Source organism: Moschus berezovskii, chromosome 15 (assembly GCF_049115385.1).
Source record: "Moschus berezovskii isolate FMDL1 chromosome 15, NW_MosBer_1.0, whole genome shotgun sequence".
In the NCBI taxonomy this organism is placed as follows: domain Eukaryota; kingdom Metazoa; phylum Chordata; class Mammalia; order Artiodactyla; family Moschidae; genus Moschus; species Moschus berezovskii.
The window spans coordinates 21,238,946-21,258,297 of NC_142474.1; the positions used below are offsets into that span (position 1 = coordinate 21,238,946).

At 47.0% G+C, this 19,352-nt stretch overlaps 1 protein-coding gene across 1 annotated transcript; it reads right to left on the reverse strand.

Moving 5' to 3' along the window:
- Positions 1-2,609: 2,609 nt before the first annotated feature.
- LOC148775365 (short palate, lung and nasal epithelium carcinoma-associated protein 2B-like) lies at positions 2,610-12,490 on the reverse strand. The gene is made up of 8 exons (XM_088844370.1): positions 12,345-12,490; positions 10,620-10,818; positions 8,875-8,982; positions 7,541-7,690; positions 5,350-5,443; positions 4,282-4,345; positions 3,341-3,419; positions 2,610-2,787 (listed from the first exon to the last, which is right to left on the reverse strand). Exons 1-7 carry the CDS (start codon positions 12,481-12,483, stop codon positions 3,382-3,384), a joined length of 792 nt encoding a protein of 263 aa, XP_088700496.1. The 5' UTR covers positions 12,484-12,490; the 3' UTR covers positions 2,610-2,787; positions 3,341-3,381.
- Between the last annotated feature and the right edge of the window lie 6,862 nt (positions 12,491-19,352).

Here is a 19,352-nt window from a genome sequence, read left to right on the forward strand (position 1 = left end):
GCTCTGCATATAAGTGAAATAAGCAGGATGACAGTATACAGTCTTGACGTACTCCTTTCCCAATTTGGAACCAGTCTGTTTTTCTATGTCCCATTCTAACTGTTTCTTCTTGACCTGCATACAGATTTCTCAGGAGGCAGGTCACGTGGTCTGGAATTCCCATCTCTTTAAGAATTTTTCACCTTTTGTTGTGATCCACACAGTGGAAGTCTTTGGCGTAGTCAATAAAGCAGAAGTAGATGTTTTCCTGGAACTCTCTCACTTTTTTGATGATCCAATAGATGTTGGGGATTTGATCTCTGGTTTCTCTGCTTTTTAAAATCCAACTTGAACATCTGGAAGTTCCTGGATCACTTGGAGAATTTTGAGCATTACTTTGCTAGTGTGTGAGATGAGTGCAATTGTGCGGTAGTTTGAACATTCTTTAGGATTGCCTTTCTTTGGGATTGGAATGAACACTGACCTTTTCCAGTCCTGTGGCCATTGCCTTGTTTTCCAAATTTGATGGCATAATGAGTACAGCACTTTCACAGCATCATCTTTGAGGATTTGACATAGCCCAACTGGAATTCCATCACCTGCACTAGTTTTGTTCTTAGTGATGCTTCCTAAGGCCCATTTGACTTTGCATTCCAGGATGTCTGGCTCTAGGTGAGTGATCACCCCATTTTGGTTATCTGCATCATGAAGATCTTTTTTGTACAGGTCTTCTGTGTATTCTTGCCACTCACTAAAAATGGAGGTGGGGGGGAGATTTTTTTTTAAATGCAGCCATAATCATGAGAGCTGACCCTTCTTGCTCCCTCTGTCTGTATGGGACAATGATGACAAGGTAGCTTGGGTAGACCTACCAGCTGGTAAAACGGTCTCTTTGTTGGGGAAACATTGAGAAGTGGCTGCCACTTACCAGGAGACAGCTCCTGAGCAGTTGTAGGGCTGAGGAGAATTGTGAAGCTGCAAGGAGGCAAGCAATTATGTTCCAGGTGGACAGAATTACCTGGACAAACGCTCAGCACTGACCGAAGGGAGCTAGAAGTCCTGAATTGAGAGACCTTCCTATGTACAGTTTTGGGAGTTGAGATTGTCACAAAAATTAAACAGAGAGGAAAACTGTCATCCTTTTCCTATGGCCAGCAGGGGAAGAAAAATCTCTGGAGGAGGCCGACTTCACATGAAACATAGTTTTGCCTGTGACCAGGTGGGTGACCCCGGAGGAGTCATTTCACCGCTCCTCTTGGAGATTCACTTGCCACAGATTCCCCAAGAACAATTCACTGCATCACTCAGTAAAAATGAGAATCTAATGAGATTCAGTGTATAAAGATGTAATATGTGGTTTCTCAGCACTGTTTGACAGTAATTCCAGTGGGTAGAGCCTGACTTGTGCTCACCAGTGTCAGACCCTGGTTAAGCACTTTCCCGTCATCGACCCATTTAAACCTCACACCAGCGTACTGAGAAAATTTTGCTGGTCATTCTGTTTGGCAGGTGAGAGAACTGTGGTTCTAAGAGAAACTTGCTTGAGATTAAACAGCTAGCAAGGGGTAGAGGCCAAGTAACTCAAGTTCACCTTTGTCCAACCCTTCACCCTATGCCTTGTCATTAGCCCCAGCACAGCCTGAACTAAGGTCCACTCAGCAGAGCTGAGGAGAGCTGGTTGAAGGCCCCTGGATGTAGCCCCAGGGGCTCAAGGGCTCCCTGAAGGGACTTAACCTTGTTAGGCAGCCTTCATCAAGTAGAAAGCCCTTGGGTGAAGTAGCTCTTGGTGCAGACCTCTGTGTGACACTGACTTCTCTTAACCTGAGTCTCCAAGGAGGATAACAGTGGTCCTCCCCTTACAGAATGGCACAAAGCACGGAGATGGTTCCATGGCAAAATGGACAAAGTTTCTCTGGGTCTTTTGTCAGGAAAATCAGATGGTGTTCTGGAAAGAAGAAGCCCGGGGATCCTGACGTGACAGCCCGGGTCAGTCCTCTGCACATGTGATGCAGCTGTGTGTAACAGGTGCGTTGCTCCCCACTCCAGGGAAAAGGGGAAATTGAGGGCTTCCGTGTTAGGGCTGAAGGGGGGACTCGAGAGGACCTCATCAATCCTGCTCAGAAGAGAGCAGGGACAAGATGATGGGACCTGCTGGGGGCAGGGGGAAGGTGGCTGAGTACTGAGAGCCAGGGTGTCACCTCTCTAAGCAAGTGTTCCCAGGGATATGGGTTAAAATTCTAGCCCTGCCACTTGCCACCCTGTAACCTTGATGAATCGCTTGTCTTCTGTGAGCCTCAGTTTCCTCATCTGTACAATGGGGACAAGAGCACTTCCTGGCAGAAGGGTGCTGTGAGGAGGTCATGAGGTCAGCTGTGCTGGGGAAGGCAGCCCTCCATCGTGGTGGTGCTGCAGTGGAAGCAGAGGGAGGCTGTCTCTCCGATACCTCAGGTCACTTTCTTGCCCATCCTGGGCCTCAGGTTTTCCCTTTGTAAGATACGAGATTGCAGCTGGATAATCCCAAATGTCCCTTCCAGCTTCAGATCCAGGTCTCTGCTGCCCTGATTGTCCATACCTCACCTCCCCCAAAATCCCAATGGAAGGAATGCCGTGGGCCACAGAGAAGGTGCAGAAATGCCTTTTTATTGCCTGGGGTGGAGGGCGAGGAGCATAGGGTGTCCTGACTGTGAGGAGGATATCTGAGAGGTGCCCTTTGACTGGGCTCAGTTGTCACTCCTGACGGATGGTGGCAGCACCGACCGTCCCAGAGGGAGACGGTACAGAGATTCAGTCAAGTCCCCGGAAACCAATCTGGAAGGAGACCCCAGTGTGAGGCATGGACACCCCAGGGCCCTTACCAGCTCCTGCGTTCAGCAGGCACAGCTGCCAGAGTGCTTCCCCACAGACGCTGCAAGCTCTGAGGCTTGGGAGGGACTGGCACCTGTAGTTTAGGGTCTTTCTCTGGCACCTGGCACTGACCCCTCTCCATCCCCTCACCCTCCCACCCCCTCACCTTAGCAACAATGGCTGATGTGAAAAGACTGATCAGGGCCCAGAGGAGCCAGGGTTCAGGGCTCAGAATATGATCAGGATCAGGGATCAGACTGAGATACGGGCCAGTGTCAGGGCTCAGTCAACAACTTGAGTTAAACTTCAACCTGACTGCATTCTGGGCTCAGTCAAGGAGCAGAATCAAGCACAATCTGGGTGTGATTAAGGGTCAGGACTCAGGCTGTGACCAAGATCAGGGCCCAGTCTGCTACTAGAGAAGGAAGAGAAGCCAAGCCTTGCTTCTCCTTCTCCACAGGCCCCTGTGGGGAGGTCTCATCCTTCCTCAGCCCAGGGCCCCAAGTCCAGTCCTCACCAGCAGGCGGGCATCACAGTGGTTTTTCTCATCTGTCCTCTTCAGTTTACAATTTGTTTTGCGGTTTCCTGAAGTATATCTGAGGGAACAAAATCAGTAGCATTTCTCCAGATCTGGATATAGCTGAATAGAAACTAGATCCCAGTGGCTGCCACCCCCCAGCAGGTCAGACCTACAGCAGTGGGACTTCTTGCATGTCCCTCTGTCTATCTGAGTCTCAGTTTGTTCATCTGTAAAGTGGGTATGATGACAGTACCCACTCCACAGTGTTGTTGAAAGAATACAATGAGATGGTGTATATGAAGCACAGAAGTATGGCCCAGGTAACTGGGTCTGTGGCTATTTTCTAGAAGGACCACCTCCAGGACCCTGACACTGTTACTCACCCCATTTCTGTTGCCCCCCCAGCCCTAACAACCCCAGTCATGCCAGAGACCCAGGACAATGAAAGCCCCCAGGGGCTGGGGGTGAAGCCACAACTCCTCATCAGAAGGGAAAGGGAAGGGGCAGTGTTCAGTAGCAATGAGTATGGGATATTAGGCTCTCTGGTTTTTCTTTAAATCCGCTCATCAGCATGGCAGTGTTTGAAATTTTTCATTTCTGAGGAAGCCAAGGATCAGAGAGGTGGAACCAGTTGACCAAGACCCCACAGTTGCTCAGAGCAAATCCAGGATTTGAACCCAGATCTGGCCCGTCCTCTTTCTCTCATCAATCTGTGCAGCAGCTTCCGTAGGTTTAAGGAAGGAGGGTGATAGAAGCCCTCCATCTGCAGGGACACTGTTCCCCCAGCCACACTCTCCTGACTTACTCGGGACAAAGGATCCTGAACTTCTCCAGGGTCCCCTGACCAGGCCTGCCTGTCAAGCAGGCATAGAGCAGGGTGCCTGCCCTTGGAAGCCTGCAGAGGGAGCCCCCCACCGCTTCCCCAGGCTGTGACTTACGGTTGAGGTTCCTAACCAAATTCTCATTCGAGGAGGTGATGACAGTGCGGATTCGTGGGCACAGCTGAGGGTCACAGGACACCAGGGAGAGACACAGCGAGAGATGGAGAGAGGAAGGCAGGAGCGATGTTGGGAGGGGGTGGGGGGAGAGGAGAGACGGGAGAGAAAGAGGACTGATCATTATCCGCCGGGAGCACCCTGCCACCACCCCAGAGGTGCTCACTACTCGGGACCTCACAGCTTCTGGCCCTTAGGAATCTCTAACAATGGAAACCTAGAAGGCCCAAATCTGAGAGCCAGAGCATGCTAGAATCCTAAAACTTCAGAAGATTAAAGCCTTAAAATCTAGACTTTTAACATTCCAGCATGCTATGCTCTTAGAAACCTTGACCTTGGAACATTGGAATTTTAATCAGTCAAATGAGGCCCTGGAACCATAGAGAAGTGTTTCCAATGATTTCGTGTGTATACAATCCTCACAGATCTCATGAAAATGCAAATTCTTGAGTCAGCAGGTCTGGGGTAGGACCTGAGAGTCTGCGTTTCTAACAGGTGTCCAGATGAGGTCAGTGTTGCTATTCTGAGAACCACAGCTTGAGCAGTGCCCCTCCAGTTTCGTAAATCACAGAGTCTTCTGGAGGAATTTTTCCCCCATAAACCATGATCCCCAGCCAAATCCCAGAGTTACTAATTTAGAATCATTTCTGGCACATGGTACATGTGGTTTGCATATGATGCACAGGAATCTTACAGTATGTGTACTTTTTATATTTAAATGAATTAAATAAAATTGTATTCAATAAAGAAGAATATTGCTAAAAGGCCTACTGGCGGTACATGGGTATGGTATATGATTCAAGTTGGAACCCAGTGATTTCAGCTCATATCAGATCCCTCCTACCCTTCTCCCCACACCAGGCTGAGTGAAGGAGGGGAGCAGCAGCTGACAGCCCAAAGGAAGTAGGCCCCTTAGAAGGGAAGATGCCCAAAGAGTACGGCCCACCCAGGGAAGGTCACCCCCGCTCCCCACCTGGCCTGGCTCTGAGCTGCCGGAAGTGGGGCACTCACCACAAACTGCACTATGTAGTCCTCCACTTCATTCACAAGTGTGGTCAAAGTCCTTCTGATATCGCTGATCAGTCCAGTGAGCCTGTAGACGGCCCTGATAAAGACCAGTGAAGTGGGCAGAGCAGCCAAGGAGGAACAGTGGGAAGAGGGCGGGAGACGGTGGAGCACCTTGAAGTCAGGTGACTTGAGCTTCTACTCAGGGGATCATCACCTGGAACCACATGACTGACCAGCAGCTCATGAGAGTCCCATCACAAACATGAGACTTCATCCGTCCATCCATCCATCTATCCTTCCATTGATTCAAGCAGCATATATTTATACAGCAACAACCAGATATGCCAGGAACCAAGCCAGACTGGGGACACAGGAATAAACAAAGCACAAGCAGCTCCCAGTCTGGTAAGTAAGTATGAAAAGATGTGGCTAAGCCTGGCTCCTTCGCGCCTTCAGCCCCCAGCATAACTGTCACCTCCTCAGGGCAGCCCTCCCTGACTGCTGCGTAAAGGAGGGCTTTGTGTCATTGCGCTTGTTCAGTGTGCTGCTCTGCCAGGGAGGGTTGCCATCTGACATTTACCTCGTGGACTGTTTATTGTCGGACTGAATGCTTGTCTGTTTGTCATTCCCTCAAGAGAATAAGCTCCATGAGAGCAACTTCTTTGCCTGAAGTCACTGATACATCCTCCAGAGCTCAGAATAGTGACTGCCTGGCATGGAGGATGTGCTCAGCACATTTTTGGCTGAGGTAATAAATGAAGTAAACCTACAATTAAATAGTAATGACAACTTGCGGAAGGTATTCAGAAGGGCAAGAGCAGATTCTTACAAGAGAGAAGAGGAAGAACCTTGTTTTAGACCCTGAGTGATGAGATGTACATTGAGATGGGATGGGAGATAAGTGTACTTGGCATCCATAACAGCCTCTGCACGGGTCTCAAGGTGGAAGGAGTTTGTTTGAGGCTCAGAGTAAATGCTAGTGTGTCTAGGGCAGAGTGGCAAGGGGGAGAGCACCGTGATAAGAGGATGGACCCAAATCAGGTAGACTAGACGGCCCTGGGAGGGCTTGGGATTGTACCCAGAGTGGAGAGAAAAGCCCCCAGAGAGTTTGGAGCAGCAGAGTGGAATGCCATTTTACAGATACGGTCACTGAGACCCAGAAGGCTGGATGATTTCTCTGGAGCTATAGGCGAAGCAGTGTCCAGAAGGGCTCAATTTTTTCAAGTGATGGTAGTCTGCAAAGCTTATTTTTGGTTCTGGGGGTCTTTAGGCAACCTGTGATCATATCCCTTGTTGAGGCAGGATGGACTGACCTCTGCTCATGGCTCAGTCTGGTTCCTTACCAAGGCCAACCTGCACCAGCCATTGCAGTTATTTCTCCTCTCCCAGCCATGACTAGCATCAGCCTTTCTCCCTCCACCTTCTTCCCTGGGCTAAACATGCTCTTTCAAGCACACGATTTAAGATGTAGGTTTGGTATGTTACCAGAAACCAGTGATTTAAAAGGAGAGGATTCAGTTTTCAAGATCTTATTTTGGGAATTTCCCAGTCCATGGAGGGTGATTTGGGGACAATCTGAAATTAGAGCGCGTGGTAGGCATTTACTACTCCTCTTGCCCTCCTAACTAGAGGCAAGAAGGTAAACACAGTGAATTATTATTATTATCACTATATTATTATTATTGAGGGACATTATATAATATGAGAAGGGTCAGTTCTTCAAATAGACATAACAGTTTAAATGTGCAAGCATCTAACAAGAGAGCTTCAAAAAGCATGGAGCAAAAACAGATAAAGCTGAAAGGTGAAATATGCAAATTCACAGTTATGGCTGGAGAGGTCAACACTGCTGTCTCAGCTAGGGGAAGAACCGAAAGACAGAAAGTCAACATGGATATTATGATTACTGAGAGCACAGTGCCAGGCTGTATGCTAAACACTTGCATCTTCTCCTTTGGTCAACACAGTAGCCTATGAATCAGGCGTTACTACCATCCTCAGTTTAAAGTGAACACTGGAGCTCCTAGAGCTAGAATGATGATAAAACCATAAGTCAGTGGCAAAGCTAGCTTGTCTCCAGAGTTTCACCTCTTTTTCACCATATTCTGCTCCCTCCCAGATTTAGGAATAGGGCTGAAATTAGGAGTTCCAACTCCTCTGGGAGTCCCGCTCTGCTGAGATATCTGGGCCTGACCTGTTCACGACGGGGAGTGAGATGTTGGCTGGTGTGTAGGTGCAGTCCCCCATGACCAGCATTAAGGTACCATTTTCAGCAATTTTAAAGCTGATGCTTGTCTGTAGGACAAAGTTGAGGGTCAGGTCAACAACGGCACCCAACAGAGGCCTGCAGGGAATAAGATTCACAGTTAACAGAGGTGGAGAAATCCCTTCTTGTTGCTCACTTGAGTCCCCTTCTCTGTGGACATTATATAGGGCGTCTATGGACAATGTCAATATTGTCTGTGTGCTTTACAGAATCGACATTCTTATATTAGGTTTTTCTTCTCCTGGCCACAAGGGTTTCTCTCATGTGAAATTTCTATACAGTATTACACTGATGATTAAAATAAATATAATCGTCAACATTTCTTTAGCACAAATTCTGTGTTAGGTATTTCAAACAAAAATATTTTACCTGGATTAACTCATTTAATCATGACCGCACTACCATGACAGAAAATTACTCTCTCTATTTTCAGAATGTGGAAACACTTGGTATAGAGAGGTTAAGTAACTATCCCCCAAGATCTCATAGCTATTAAATGATGAAATCATAGTGCATTTAATTGATAAAGACTCTGCTGCACATCTTCATTTTATCTCTTTATATCTTTAAAATAATCAAAACACTTAAAAATTATAGTTTCCATATAATTTTCATATGCTATTCGTTACATACTGTACAATACTATGTGGCCCATACTGGTCACTATCATTTAAAGAGAATCTTTAGAGACAAAGTGATGCTGCAGGAAACTTCATCAAAGGGTTATAAATGTTCGATCTTCTCAGTTTTCAAGTTTTATAATTAGATAAGCATGATGATTTTGGACATATATTTCATGAAGGATTTTTTAGCAAAAGATTGGTTATGGCTAATGTTTCTTAGAACATTTTAAATGTTAAGATTTCAGGTGTGTTTGACTCTTTGCGAGCCCATGGACCATAACCCACCAGGCTCCTCTGTCCATGGGATTCTCCAGGAAAGAATACTGGAGTTGGTAGTCACTCCCTTTTCCAGGGGATCCACCCTCTGGGCCACCAGGGAAGCCCAAAAATGCTGGAGTGGGTAGCCATTTCCTTCTCAAGGGGATCCTTCCAACCCAGACTTTGAACCCAGATCTTCCACATTGCAGGCAGATTCTTTACCATATGGAACCACCAAGGAAGCCCTTAGACCTGGAAAGGTCTCCTTCTTTTACAGATTGGGAGACCAAGTCAGAAGCATGGAAAATCTGATGTCAGATTGGAGATCTATTGGCATACTGCACTGCATCGCGCAAACCTCAGATTCCAACCAGTACTCACAGGGTCAGGATGACCTTAGCGGTGATGGGGATACGCAGGTTGATGCTTGTGCCTTCAGAAGTCCCTTGGAATGTGATATTCCCGATATTGATGCTCCTGATTGTCAACCTGTGCAAAAACCACGATTCACCCTTGTCATTTCTCAGGCAGCCATGTCTGGGCTCTTCTCTATGCCAGTCTCATGCTTAGTGTTCGAGCCTGACTGACTTTGCCTGCTTTGGTCTTCATGACAGCCCAGTTCAGAGGCTGGATTCTCTCCACTGGATGGCATGGCAGGAGATAGCTGTAATTCCCCCAAGACTCCAGGGTGAATATGTGCCAGAGTCAGAATTTGGTTTCTTAAAAACTTAAAGTATAGTTGCTTTACAGTGTTGTGATAGTTACAGGTGTACAGTAAAGTGATTCAGCTATATATGGATAGATAGGTATGTGTGTGTGCTAGTCACTTCAGTCGTGTCCGATTCTTTGCAACCCTATGGACTGTAGCTCATCAGGCTCCTCTGTCCACCAGGCTCCTCTTGGTTCTCTAGGCAAGACTACTTGAGTGGGTTGCCTTTTCCTTCTCCAGTAGATGGATATAGATATAGGTATATATAGATAGAGACAGAGATACTTTTCATTTCACATTTTTCCACTTACAGGTGGTTACAAAATGTTGAGCATAGTCCCTGTGTTATACAGTAGGTCCTTGTTGGTTGCCTACTTCATATACAGCAGTGTGTATATGTTACTGCCAGACTCCTCATTTATCTCCCACACTGCGTTCCCTTTTGGTAGCCATAAGTTGTTTTTTCTATGTCCATCAGTCTGTTTCTGTTTTGTGTAAGTTCATAGCCTCATCTTTCAGATTACACGTATAAGTGATATCATGTGATATTTGTCTTTCTCTGAATTCACTTCGTACGATTATCTCTACATCCTTCCATTTGTTGCTGTAAACAGTATTATTTCATTCTATTTTAGCAGAGCCAGATTTTGAACCCAGCACTGCTTGGCTCCCAGACTTCATGTATGGGGCCATGTATATGGTATAAATTCTAGTTTCCTCTGTCCTGAGGTCTTTCAGACTTTTATACTCAGCTATATTCAGGGAAGAAAAGTTTTACTCCTTGGAAAAGCGACTTTAGGTACCAGCAAACAGGTAGAGACGAGGGTGAAGAGAGCCTTTATCCTGAACCTGAAATCACATGAGAAGAAAGCAAGCCTAGACCTTTAAGAGCTTGGTAGGTCCTGCAGCCCTGCCTCTAATTTTCCCAAACTCTAGAAGAGCTGGCCTCACATCAGTTCCACTCTCAGGGATGAACAAGGTTTCTTTTTTTTTTTTTCTAACTTTTCTGTCTTTGATCTTAAACTTACCTCCCCAAACATATGTATTCTCTTTTGGAACAAAGAACGTCAATGTGAACTCAACATCAGTTCAGTTCAGTTCAGTCGCTCAGTCGTGTCCGACTCTTTGCGACCCCATGAATCACAGCACGCCAGGCCTCCCTGTCCATCACCAACTCCCGGAGTTCACTCAAACCCACCTCCATTGAGTTGGTGATGCCATCCAGCCATCTCATGCTCTGCCATCCCCTTCTCCTCCCACCCCCAATCCCTCCCAGCATCAGAGTCTTTTCCAATGAGTCAGCTCTTCGCATGAGGTGGCCAAAGTATTGGAGTTTCAGCTTTAGCGTCAATCCTTCCAATGAACACCCAGGACTGATCTCCTTTAGGATGGACTGGTGAACTCAACATCAACTCACCGTAAACACCTGGGAGGTAGTTGAAGATTTTTAGTATTGTACTTGTCCAACGCGATCTTAGTTTCCCAGATCTTCTCGTTAAGTAACGAGATCTCAGCTTCCTGGATCTTCTCCTTAAGTACCTCCTTCACAGGGATCATCTCCCAACATGTGAAATCCTGGAGTGACTGAAAATCAGCTTTCACTTTCTCAAAGATAGCTGCAAAAGCAATCTCCATTTAGGGTGATACACAACTTATGAAGCAGCTCCTATGCACCATGAACTAAATGAGACTATTTGCCTCTGTTATTTCATTCAGTCTTTACAACAGCTCCATAAAGTAGGTGTTACTATTATCTGCACTTTCATATGAGGAAATAAAACATCAAAACACTAATAAATGGGGCTAAAGTCACACAGCTAGGAGACCTTGTTCCTTCTATGCTGCTTTCATACTAACGTATACTCATCATTCATCAACAAAGCAACCAATCCACTTTGTAGGCAAGAGATATTGATTGAACTCCAGCTTCTAATAGTGAAGCTCTAATGAGATACTCAAACAAATGAAATAAATTTGGAAAAAACTAAGAAATGGAAAACGTAGAATCAAGGAAAAATTATGGCTCCAACTCATGAAAGTGGCCAATAGGATTCCCAGGAACAGTCTTGCAGCAGGCCTAGAAAGAAATGACTCATCCAGGAGAGGAAGGACAGAGTGTCCTAATGGGGGTCCTTCAGAGAAAAAGGGATTTGATGGAATAATGGCAGATGTAGAATGTCACATTTGGAAAGAATTAAGAATATATATTTTGAAAGCAAGTCAAATGAGAAACAAGGCGATAACTAGTCAAGGAAAAGCAAAAGGCTACAGGAAAAGATATGTAATCATAGTAGTTCTACTTGGCTCTGCAACGGATGGTATCACCTGATTATAAGGATGCAAACAGAGATGGAAGCTACTTCTGGTCCTGTAACTTACTAGGTGATCTTGGTGCAGACACTCTGTTTCTGAGCTCAGTTTTATCAGCAATGAAACTGGAAAGTATATTTTTGAAGGGTGCCTGAGGTTGGGGGCGGGAGGAGAAGGGGACGACCGAGAGTGAGACGGCTGGATGGCATCACCAACTCTGTGGACATGAGTTTGAGTGAACTCCGGGAGTTGGTGATGGACAGGGAGGCCTGGCGTGCTGTGATTCATGGGGTCGCAGAGAGTCGGACACGACTGAGCGACTGAACTGAACTGAACTGAACTGAAGTCCTGGCAAGGTTTCAAGGCAGTCATTTTCAGAAGTTAGTTTCTCCTATAAAGAATGTTTGTCAGTGTGCTGGTAATGTTTACAGGAAATGAGAAGGCCAAGTTCTCTTAAGAAATCAGAATTAAAAAGCGATATGAGTAACTGGTTTGGGTGGACTCTGGGAGTTCGTGATGGACAGGGAGGCCTGGCGTGCTGCGTTTCATGGGGTGGCAAAGAGTCGGACACGACTGAGCGACTGAACTGAACTGATGACTAACTGGAAAGGCGGGTAGTTTTAAGCCTACCTAGGTTTGGTAGGGATTAATTTCCAATTAGATAATTCAAATTACCAAGAAGACTGAATGACCCAACAGAAGAATATGCTGCAAATATCAATAAAATATTTCATTGAAATAATGTAAATGACAAATAAAAGATGAAAAATGGAGTGAATTTTTTCAAAATTAGAGAAATAGGAGCCACTGATCATCCCACCTGCTGACTCACGTTCAGATGCACTGTCATCAGTCTCAAGTCCTTTTTTAAGAGCAGATTGCAGCTCTCTCTCAACATTGTTGTCAGGAAGAGATGCTGAAGTCCCAGTGAGCAGGCCGCACAAGAGAACAAGTCTCCAAAGCTGAAACATCTTGTCCTGACACCTGGACAGTCATGGGAGGAACAGGAGTGAGAATTACCCACAGGGAAAGGGGATCTTTGATGAATAACTTTCACTCACACTCAATAGTGCTTGAATGTCAATGTGGCTATCTGCTCTCTTACAGCTGGGCAGCCCAGGTCAGGAAGCTAGAGCAACTTGTACAAAGATACACCACCACTGAGTAGAGGAGATAGTATTTGGAAAGTCACGCTTGACTCCAGGTCAATGCTCTTTACACAGAGGTCATTTGCATTTTCTGGCTTCTCTGCCTGGAACATTTCCCTCTTCTTTGCATTTTTACATGAGTCACTTCTTGCTGAGTCTCCAGCTTCAGTAAGACATCATATCCTCTATAAAGCCCACTCTAGGCCCCTTCCCAGGGTCTAGACCAGGGGACCCACTCCACCATCTTGTAGTCTTCATTCTCTGATCAGAGTCCTTGGTACAATTAGTGATGACTTGCCTCCTTTCTCACCAGACTGTGAACTCCTTAGATAGGGACTGTAACTTTGTGAATTCCCAACTGATAGTAAAAAAACCTGCACCTAATACAGTACAACAAAATAAAGGTTTGCAGAATAAAAGTATGAACAAATAAATGGGCACCACATCATGACCCCACATTGCTTACCAGTTTGAAACTTCTCCTAATATAATTGATTTCTTAATTTGCTATATTGAGAATATTAGCTAATTCATGAGGCCCTATCCCTCTGCCTCTTGGCCCCAGAGCCTTCTGAAGATCTCCATGTGGGGTGAGATTAAGGGGAAAGCCCACCATTCACAGGTTTGGAGGAAAATACTTACACAATCCGTGCTCCCCTGCACAGTCTCCTGGAATTCTGCTGGGTGGTGATGGCCCTTATATGGTGGTGTTGGGGTGGGAGGCTGCCCCTGGAAACAAGCCCTGGGTCCAGGGCCATCCAAGAAGACTCCAAAGAAAATAATGCTTGTCTAGAGTGAACAGAGAGAGACTTCCAAAGCAAAGGTCACCCAGGATGCTTGAATTGAAATGGGTGGACATGGAGAGGACTCTGTGCCAAGACTAAGAGCAGGTTCTCATGGCAACTCCAGCTGCCAAGATAGTGGCCATTGTCGGTGAGGTTTGGGGTAAAGACTGAGAATGGATGAACTGGAGAATGTTGTGATAGGAGGACCCATAGTGATCATCCAGCCTAATTTTGTCATCATTTGGAAACTCAGTTCAAGAGAAGGAGAGCAACCAGCTTGAGGTCACCCAGTAAGACATGGACAGAGATTGCTAGAATTATGCCCCATGGAGTCAGGGTCAGGGACTAGTGAGTCATTGTTTCCAACTCTTCTCTGATTTTTGAGTGCTCTCCACCACATCCCTCACAGTGGAGCCAGCCTCAGGACAGATGTTTGTAATGATTCATTGCTCAATACCATCCTCCGAAGTCTGCCTACTCATTTAACTGGCAGAGTCCTCCCTGAGAGACAACAGTATCTGCCTGCAAAATACCTTCTTTTATGCGGTCTCCCTCTGCACACTTGCCCCCAACCCCTCTGCTCCCAATGCAGCAGCCAGAGGGGTCTCATCCAGTGAAACCCAAAGTCCCCATCACGGTCCCCGTGTCATCTGCTCACTGCACCTCCAAACCATCTCCCTCTCCCTCCACGGCCCCTACTGTCTTCCTTCTGTTCTAGAAAGATCCCAGCCTTTTTGCTGCCTTGGGCCTCTGTACAGACCATTCCATCTTCCTAGAACTCTCCTTCCTAGCTGTCACTGGCTCTAGACGTCACCTCACAAACTGTGACCATCCACCAGGTGGTCCCTCTGTTTCCCCGACTCATCTTCTGGTTGGCTTCTTTCATAGCAAATTATCATCATTTGACTTTTTTCTCTTGTTCTCTGCCCTCAGCAACTTGTTACCATCCTTTGCTCTGTAGCTTTCCTCTCATATGGGTCCCCCAAACCTTGACCTGGCCATAGAATGCTCCAAGCCTCTCTGGAGCATCGTATAAAGCCATCCACTCCCTGGGAAGATGGTAAGGGTCCCATCACCAGAAATGCTCAGGAACTTGACCAGATGGCTGCTAAGAGCCTGTGTGATTCGATGTAACTGTGAGCCATGATTCTAAACCTCCTTAGTCTCTACAAAAACCACTGTTACACATTTGTATGACTCTTCTTCCCAGATATTTTTTCTCCCTGAGTCTGGCTCACGGAGAGCTATGATTCTGAGCTATGGAACATGGAGCTATGGTTCCCTCAGGCTTCCTGCCTCTTTCCTTTTCTCAACCTCCCTGCCTCCCAAGACCCCACCTCCACCTGGCCATGGCCTCCTGGAATCACAGTGGCTGGCGCTATTTCTCAGCATGGACCACACCCAGGACAAAGCCAGCTTCTTGCACTGATATCAGTCTCCTCTCATGGCTGAGCTTTGAAGTGAAATGATCTTCATGCTTGATCCCTGGTGGTGAGTCTGGGGCTGGAACACAAGTTCCTACTTTCTAAGGAACCATGTTCTCACGGTGTCTCACTCCTTTAGAGGTTCATTGGCTCTAATTCACTTGAAGACAGAACTTCACCACACAGTCAATGTCTCCCATCTGCTAAAGCACTTAGGGGACTCCCTAGCTTAGTACACACTAAACTAAATCTACCAAAGTGGAGAGAAACCATGTCTTCCTTCTTTCTGAGGCCCTCTGTCCTCTGCTCCTTACAGTGTGTTTGGAACTCTTGAAGAAGCATATTCATACTTACACATAGGAAGACATGAACATTCAACATGCATGCATGCATACCTGCAAGAACAAGACAGCATCACTAGATTCAAGAAAACACCTAAAATTACCCCCCTATTTTAAGGGTACTTTTACAGAATCATGGAGACCATGTTACCAGAGTTCTGGTGAAAAAAGGTCTCTATGCACAAAAGGGGCTATGGGTGTCCACAGATTGCCTGGGTTTGTTTTTGTCGTTAAAGATACAGTTAAGATACAATTATCTGACAGAGTTCACTAGAAAGTGAAGCCATACAAAGGGAATGAGACACTGTATCCTTTCAGTGCCTGGATCCAGCTGTGCCTGATGTCCTCTGTGCCCTAGACTTTCCAGTTCAAATACATTTCTCCCTCCTGTCTTTTTTGTTGACGTCGGTGTGATTCGGGTCCTGCTGTTCAAACCCACAGTAAGTCCTGACTCAGCACACTTGTAGACTCACATCTGCTTCCTCCCTTCTGATGACTACTCCAGGGTCACATGACCACACTGGAAACGTAACAGACTTCAAAGCCTCAGAAGATCTCAGAATTCAAAATTTAACCTCTTTGCTGAAAAGTCTTGGGAGCTTGTGGCCCAGAGAAAGAGAAAGACTCATCCAAGACTACATCCAAAGGTTCAAAGTGGTTTGAACCTCACTTACTTTCCTCTTTCATTTCATCACTTTTGGTTTGGTTGACATTTTCTACTTTGGGCAGTAGTCTTAGGGGGGGAAAAAAAAGACTAACCAGAATCACCTCGTAAGTTTCTTTAAATTATAGATGCCTGAGCCCCTCCCTAGGTACTTAGGCTCAGGGGCTCCAGGGTGGCTGACCAGAAATGGAAGTGACTGGACTAGATGGCTCAAAGGTACTTTCTACCTTGAGTTCTATGAGCTGTGACCCCCATGCCATCCTCTGGAAGCTCAGCTCCACCTAGACATCACCTCACAACCCAATATGCTTCTGCGGCTTCATCTTGTTTCCTCTTCTCAGCAACCACACAGAGGGTGTTACTGCCCCCATTTCCCAGCTGAGGAACGTGAGGTTCAGGAGGGCAGGATGACTTGTTCAAGGTCACAAGGATAGGAAGGGGCAGAGCTGGATAGTGACCCAGTTCTGTGCCTTCTCCCATCGAGGTCGGCTGTTCCAGCTCCCATCCTCTGGGGGCAGCAGCGAGTTGCATTCTTTGGCCCGAGTGTCCAGCACCCAAGAAGGCCACAGGTGAACGGCTGGCCCTGGGCTTGGCCCTGCAGGTCCGCTTTAGCCATTGGTGCTCACAAAAACCCCATGAGGAGACTTGAAGCCCCATTCTCCAGCTGAGGAAACTGAGGCTCAGGGAAGAGAGGTGACTCACACAGGTCCCACGTGGACATGGCCCAGCATTTGGGTCACCAGGGAAAGACCTTTCACCCAGATCACACTGAGGCCAACTGATTTGGCAGGAGCGTCTTTGGACTTAATACCCTGTTTGTTCCTCAAACTCTGCTGTTTGATTTGGTTGTAACGCCTGGTGCACTGGGCCTGTGTCAACCCAGAACACCTGGTCCAGGAAGCACAGATCGGTGACCACTGGACATCAGACTGGGAGCACTGGCAGAGAGCTCTGGGTCATCCAGGATTAATTTCCATTTTCCCACCTGCTTCTCAGTAGGAACCTGTACGCCTGACCTGGACATGAACGTGGCCAGGGCAGAATAGGGGCAGGGCTGGAGGCTTGGGGAGCCAGTGTTCTCCACGCTGACTGTGATCCCACCATCAGAGCACAGAGCAGCCTGACCTTGGGGTTCAGATGTTGAGGAACCCATCCAGCAGAACCTTGGACCCGTCAGCAGACCACCCTCCCAGGCAGTCTGTGTCCAGTTCTGCAAACACTGGGGTCCCTCTTCCCCTAGTTGTGAGCACAGAGCTGAAATCTGTGTTAAAATCTTGTGAAGGGAGTTTTCCTGACTCAGGAACACAGGCCAAGGGCCTGAGTGTGATGTAGTGAATTCAATCCGGTTTTGCCCCAGGCTTCACCTGGTAAAATGGGTAAATGACCCTGTGCTTGGATCCTGGCAGCAAAAGGAAATTAAAAGCATACCTCGGGGGTGGTGCTCACACCCCGGCTTCAGTGCTGGGCCAGCTGTGTTTGAATCCTGTCTCTTCACTTATTACAGGCTGTGCAGTCTGGACAAGGAGCTTCATCTCCCTGAGCCTCAGGCCTCTGTGTGTGAAATGGGACTAAAGATGGGATTCTCCTCCAGGTGTGTGGTGTGTCTGCAGTGGGATAATGTGTATGAAGGGTGGAACATGAGGTAAACCCTGATATGCAGTAACACCAGAGCTGAAATGATGGTGACAGCTGCTCCTGTTGTCCGATCACTTCTCTCCCTCCACCTCAGGTCTCCCATCTGCACTTGGCCCTACCCCAGAGGGCTATGGGGAATATGAAGTGAGACGATAAAGCATCCAGCATGCTTAATGCTTAATCAATGGCTGATGCCCCTCTTATTTTCGAGCGCTGGATGAGATAAAATGGTCTCAGGTGTCCGGTATACCAGTGTCCACAAATTTTGGCTTCCTTGGGTGAAGGTGTATCACCTCCCTTGGCAGGTACACTTCCTCATAAGCCTCAGTTTCCCTTCTGGGGCTGAGTTAGCAATGAGAGTACTATGGTCCCAAATACAATCTGATTGATTATAGGAACTCGATGAAGCTTTCTGCTAAGAAGCCCTTGCAGGCAGCTCCTGGACTTGGAGGGAAGGATTGATTAGTGATGTCTGCCACAGGTTCAGGAGGGGAGAGTGGAGGCACTGTGTGTTTGCCACTGTGGGACCAGGTCATATCCAATGGCCCTTTATCCAGCAAGGGGCACACCAACACCACATGTTCATGGAGGGTGGGACTCTGGGACCTGCCTGGAGCTGGGGAGAGGAGAAGGAGACCCCTACCTAGGTCCCAGGTTTGGCTCTGTTAGTAGCCTGCTTTGTGACTCTGAGTATGATGTTTGTTTGCTCTCAGGGTTTCTGTTTCCTCTAACTGCAAAATGAACAGAGGTTTTCTGCTAGACGACTGACCCCTCAGGGCTTTGAGAGGTTTCAGGAACACACCTGGTGGTTACTTGCTACACTCCCACCAGCTGGGGCAACCCACACTCTTGCTTTGAGCGTGAATCCCACCAGCTCTTTGGGCACAGTGATTGCATCCCATTCTCTGAAACCATAAGGGTCAAGACCACCGTCTTCATGCTCAGGGCCTGACATAGACACTCAAATATTTATTACAGCTTTCAGAACAGTTTTTCTTTAATGCTGATTAATTAAAATGTACACATTTAGAAACCATGCATTTCATTATAATAAGAGAGAAGCTTTGGCTAGAGTCAGCCTTGGGTGTGCATCCCAGATTTCTCCCTTCTTGTCTATGTGACAGCAGGCAAGTGACCTAACGTCTCAGCATTTTTTTAACCATGAAATTAGAACTAGAGTGTCTTCTAACTTAAAAGAGCTGTTGGGAGGATTAAATAAGGAAATGTCAGTAGAAAGCCCATGGCAGTACTGGCTGGAGAAGGTGCTCCATGGATAATAGTGATCATCATCATATCTAGTATTGCAGTACATAGTAGTGAATGGTGACCTAAGCAGCATTTGGAGCCCAGGAAAATGAGGAGGGTGACAAGGGGCAGTGTGTGCAGTTCTTAAAAGTATTACAGGCCTGAGCTCAAGTCATGGCATTGCCACTTACTAGCCTTATGAGCTTTCCCTCTCAGAGACTCAGCTTACTCACCTGTAAAGTGGGCACAATGGGTTTACCTACGTCATTGAACTGGTCTGAAGGGTACACAGTAAGCATGTGTGAACCTGGACTCACAGCCCTAAAGATGTGCTTTCTTCCTCTTCTAATTGAGTGGGAGCCTCACGAGGCAGGGATCTAATCTGTTTTGTGCCCTGACATGTCCCCTGTGTCATATTGATGCACTGTGATCGTCGCTGAAGGACGTGTTTCCCGACGTGTTGTTGCTGCTGTTATTATAGCACATAGACCAGGGACCCTGCCCATGGGTGACTTCCCTGAGGGAAAGCACGTTGCTCTGTTTTCAAGTACTTTCCATGCACGTCTGCCTCTCCCCAGACACTGGACTTCTGTTGCAT

Excerpts from the sequence above, each read along its gene's own strand:
- LOC148775365 (XM_088844370.1), bottom strand. The coding sequence starts at position 12,483 with ATGTTTCAGCTTTGGAGACTTGTTCTCTTGTGCGGCCTGCTCACTGGG. Across the intron at positions 4,346-5,349 it reads ACTACATAGTGCAGTTTGTG|CTGTGCCCACGAATCCGCAC; the intron begins GTGAGTGCCCCA and ends TGTGACCCTCAG. Across the intron at positions 3,420-4,281 it reads TTTGGTTAGGAACCTCAACC|ATATACTTCAGGAAACCGCA; the intron begins GTAAGTCACAGC and ends TTGTTCCCTCAG.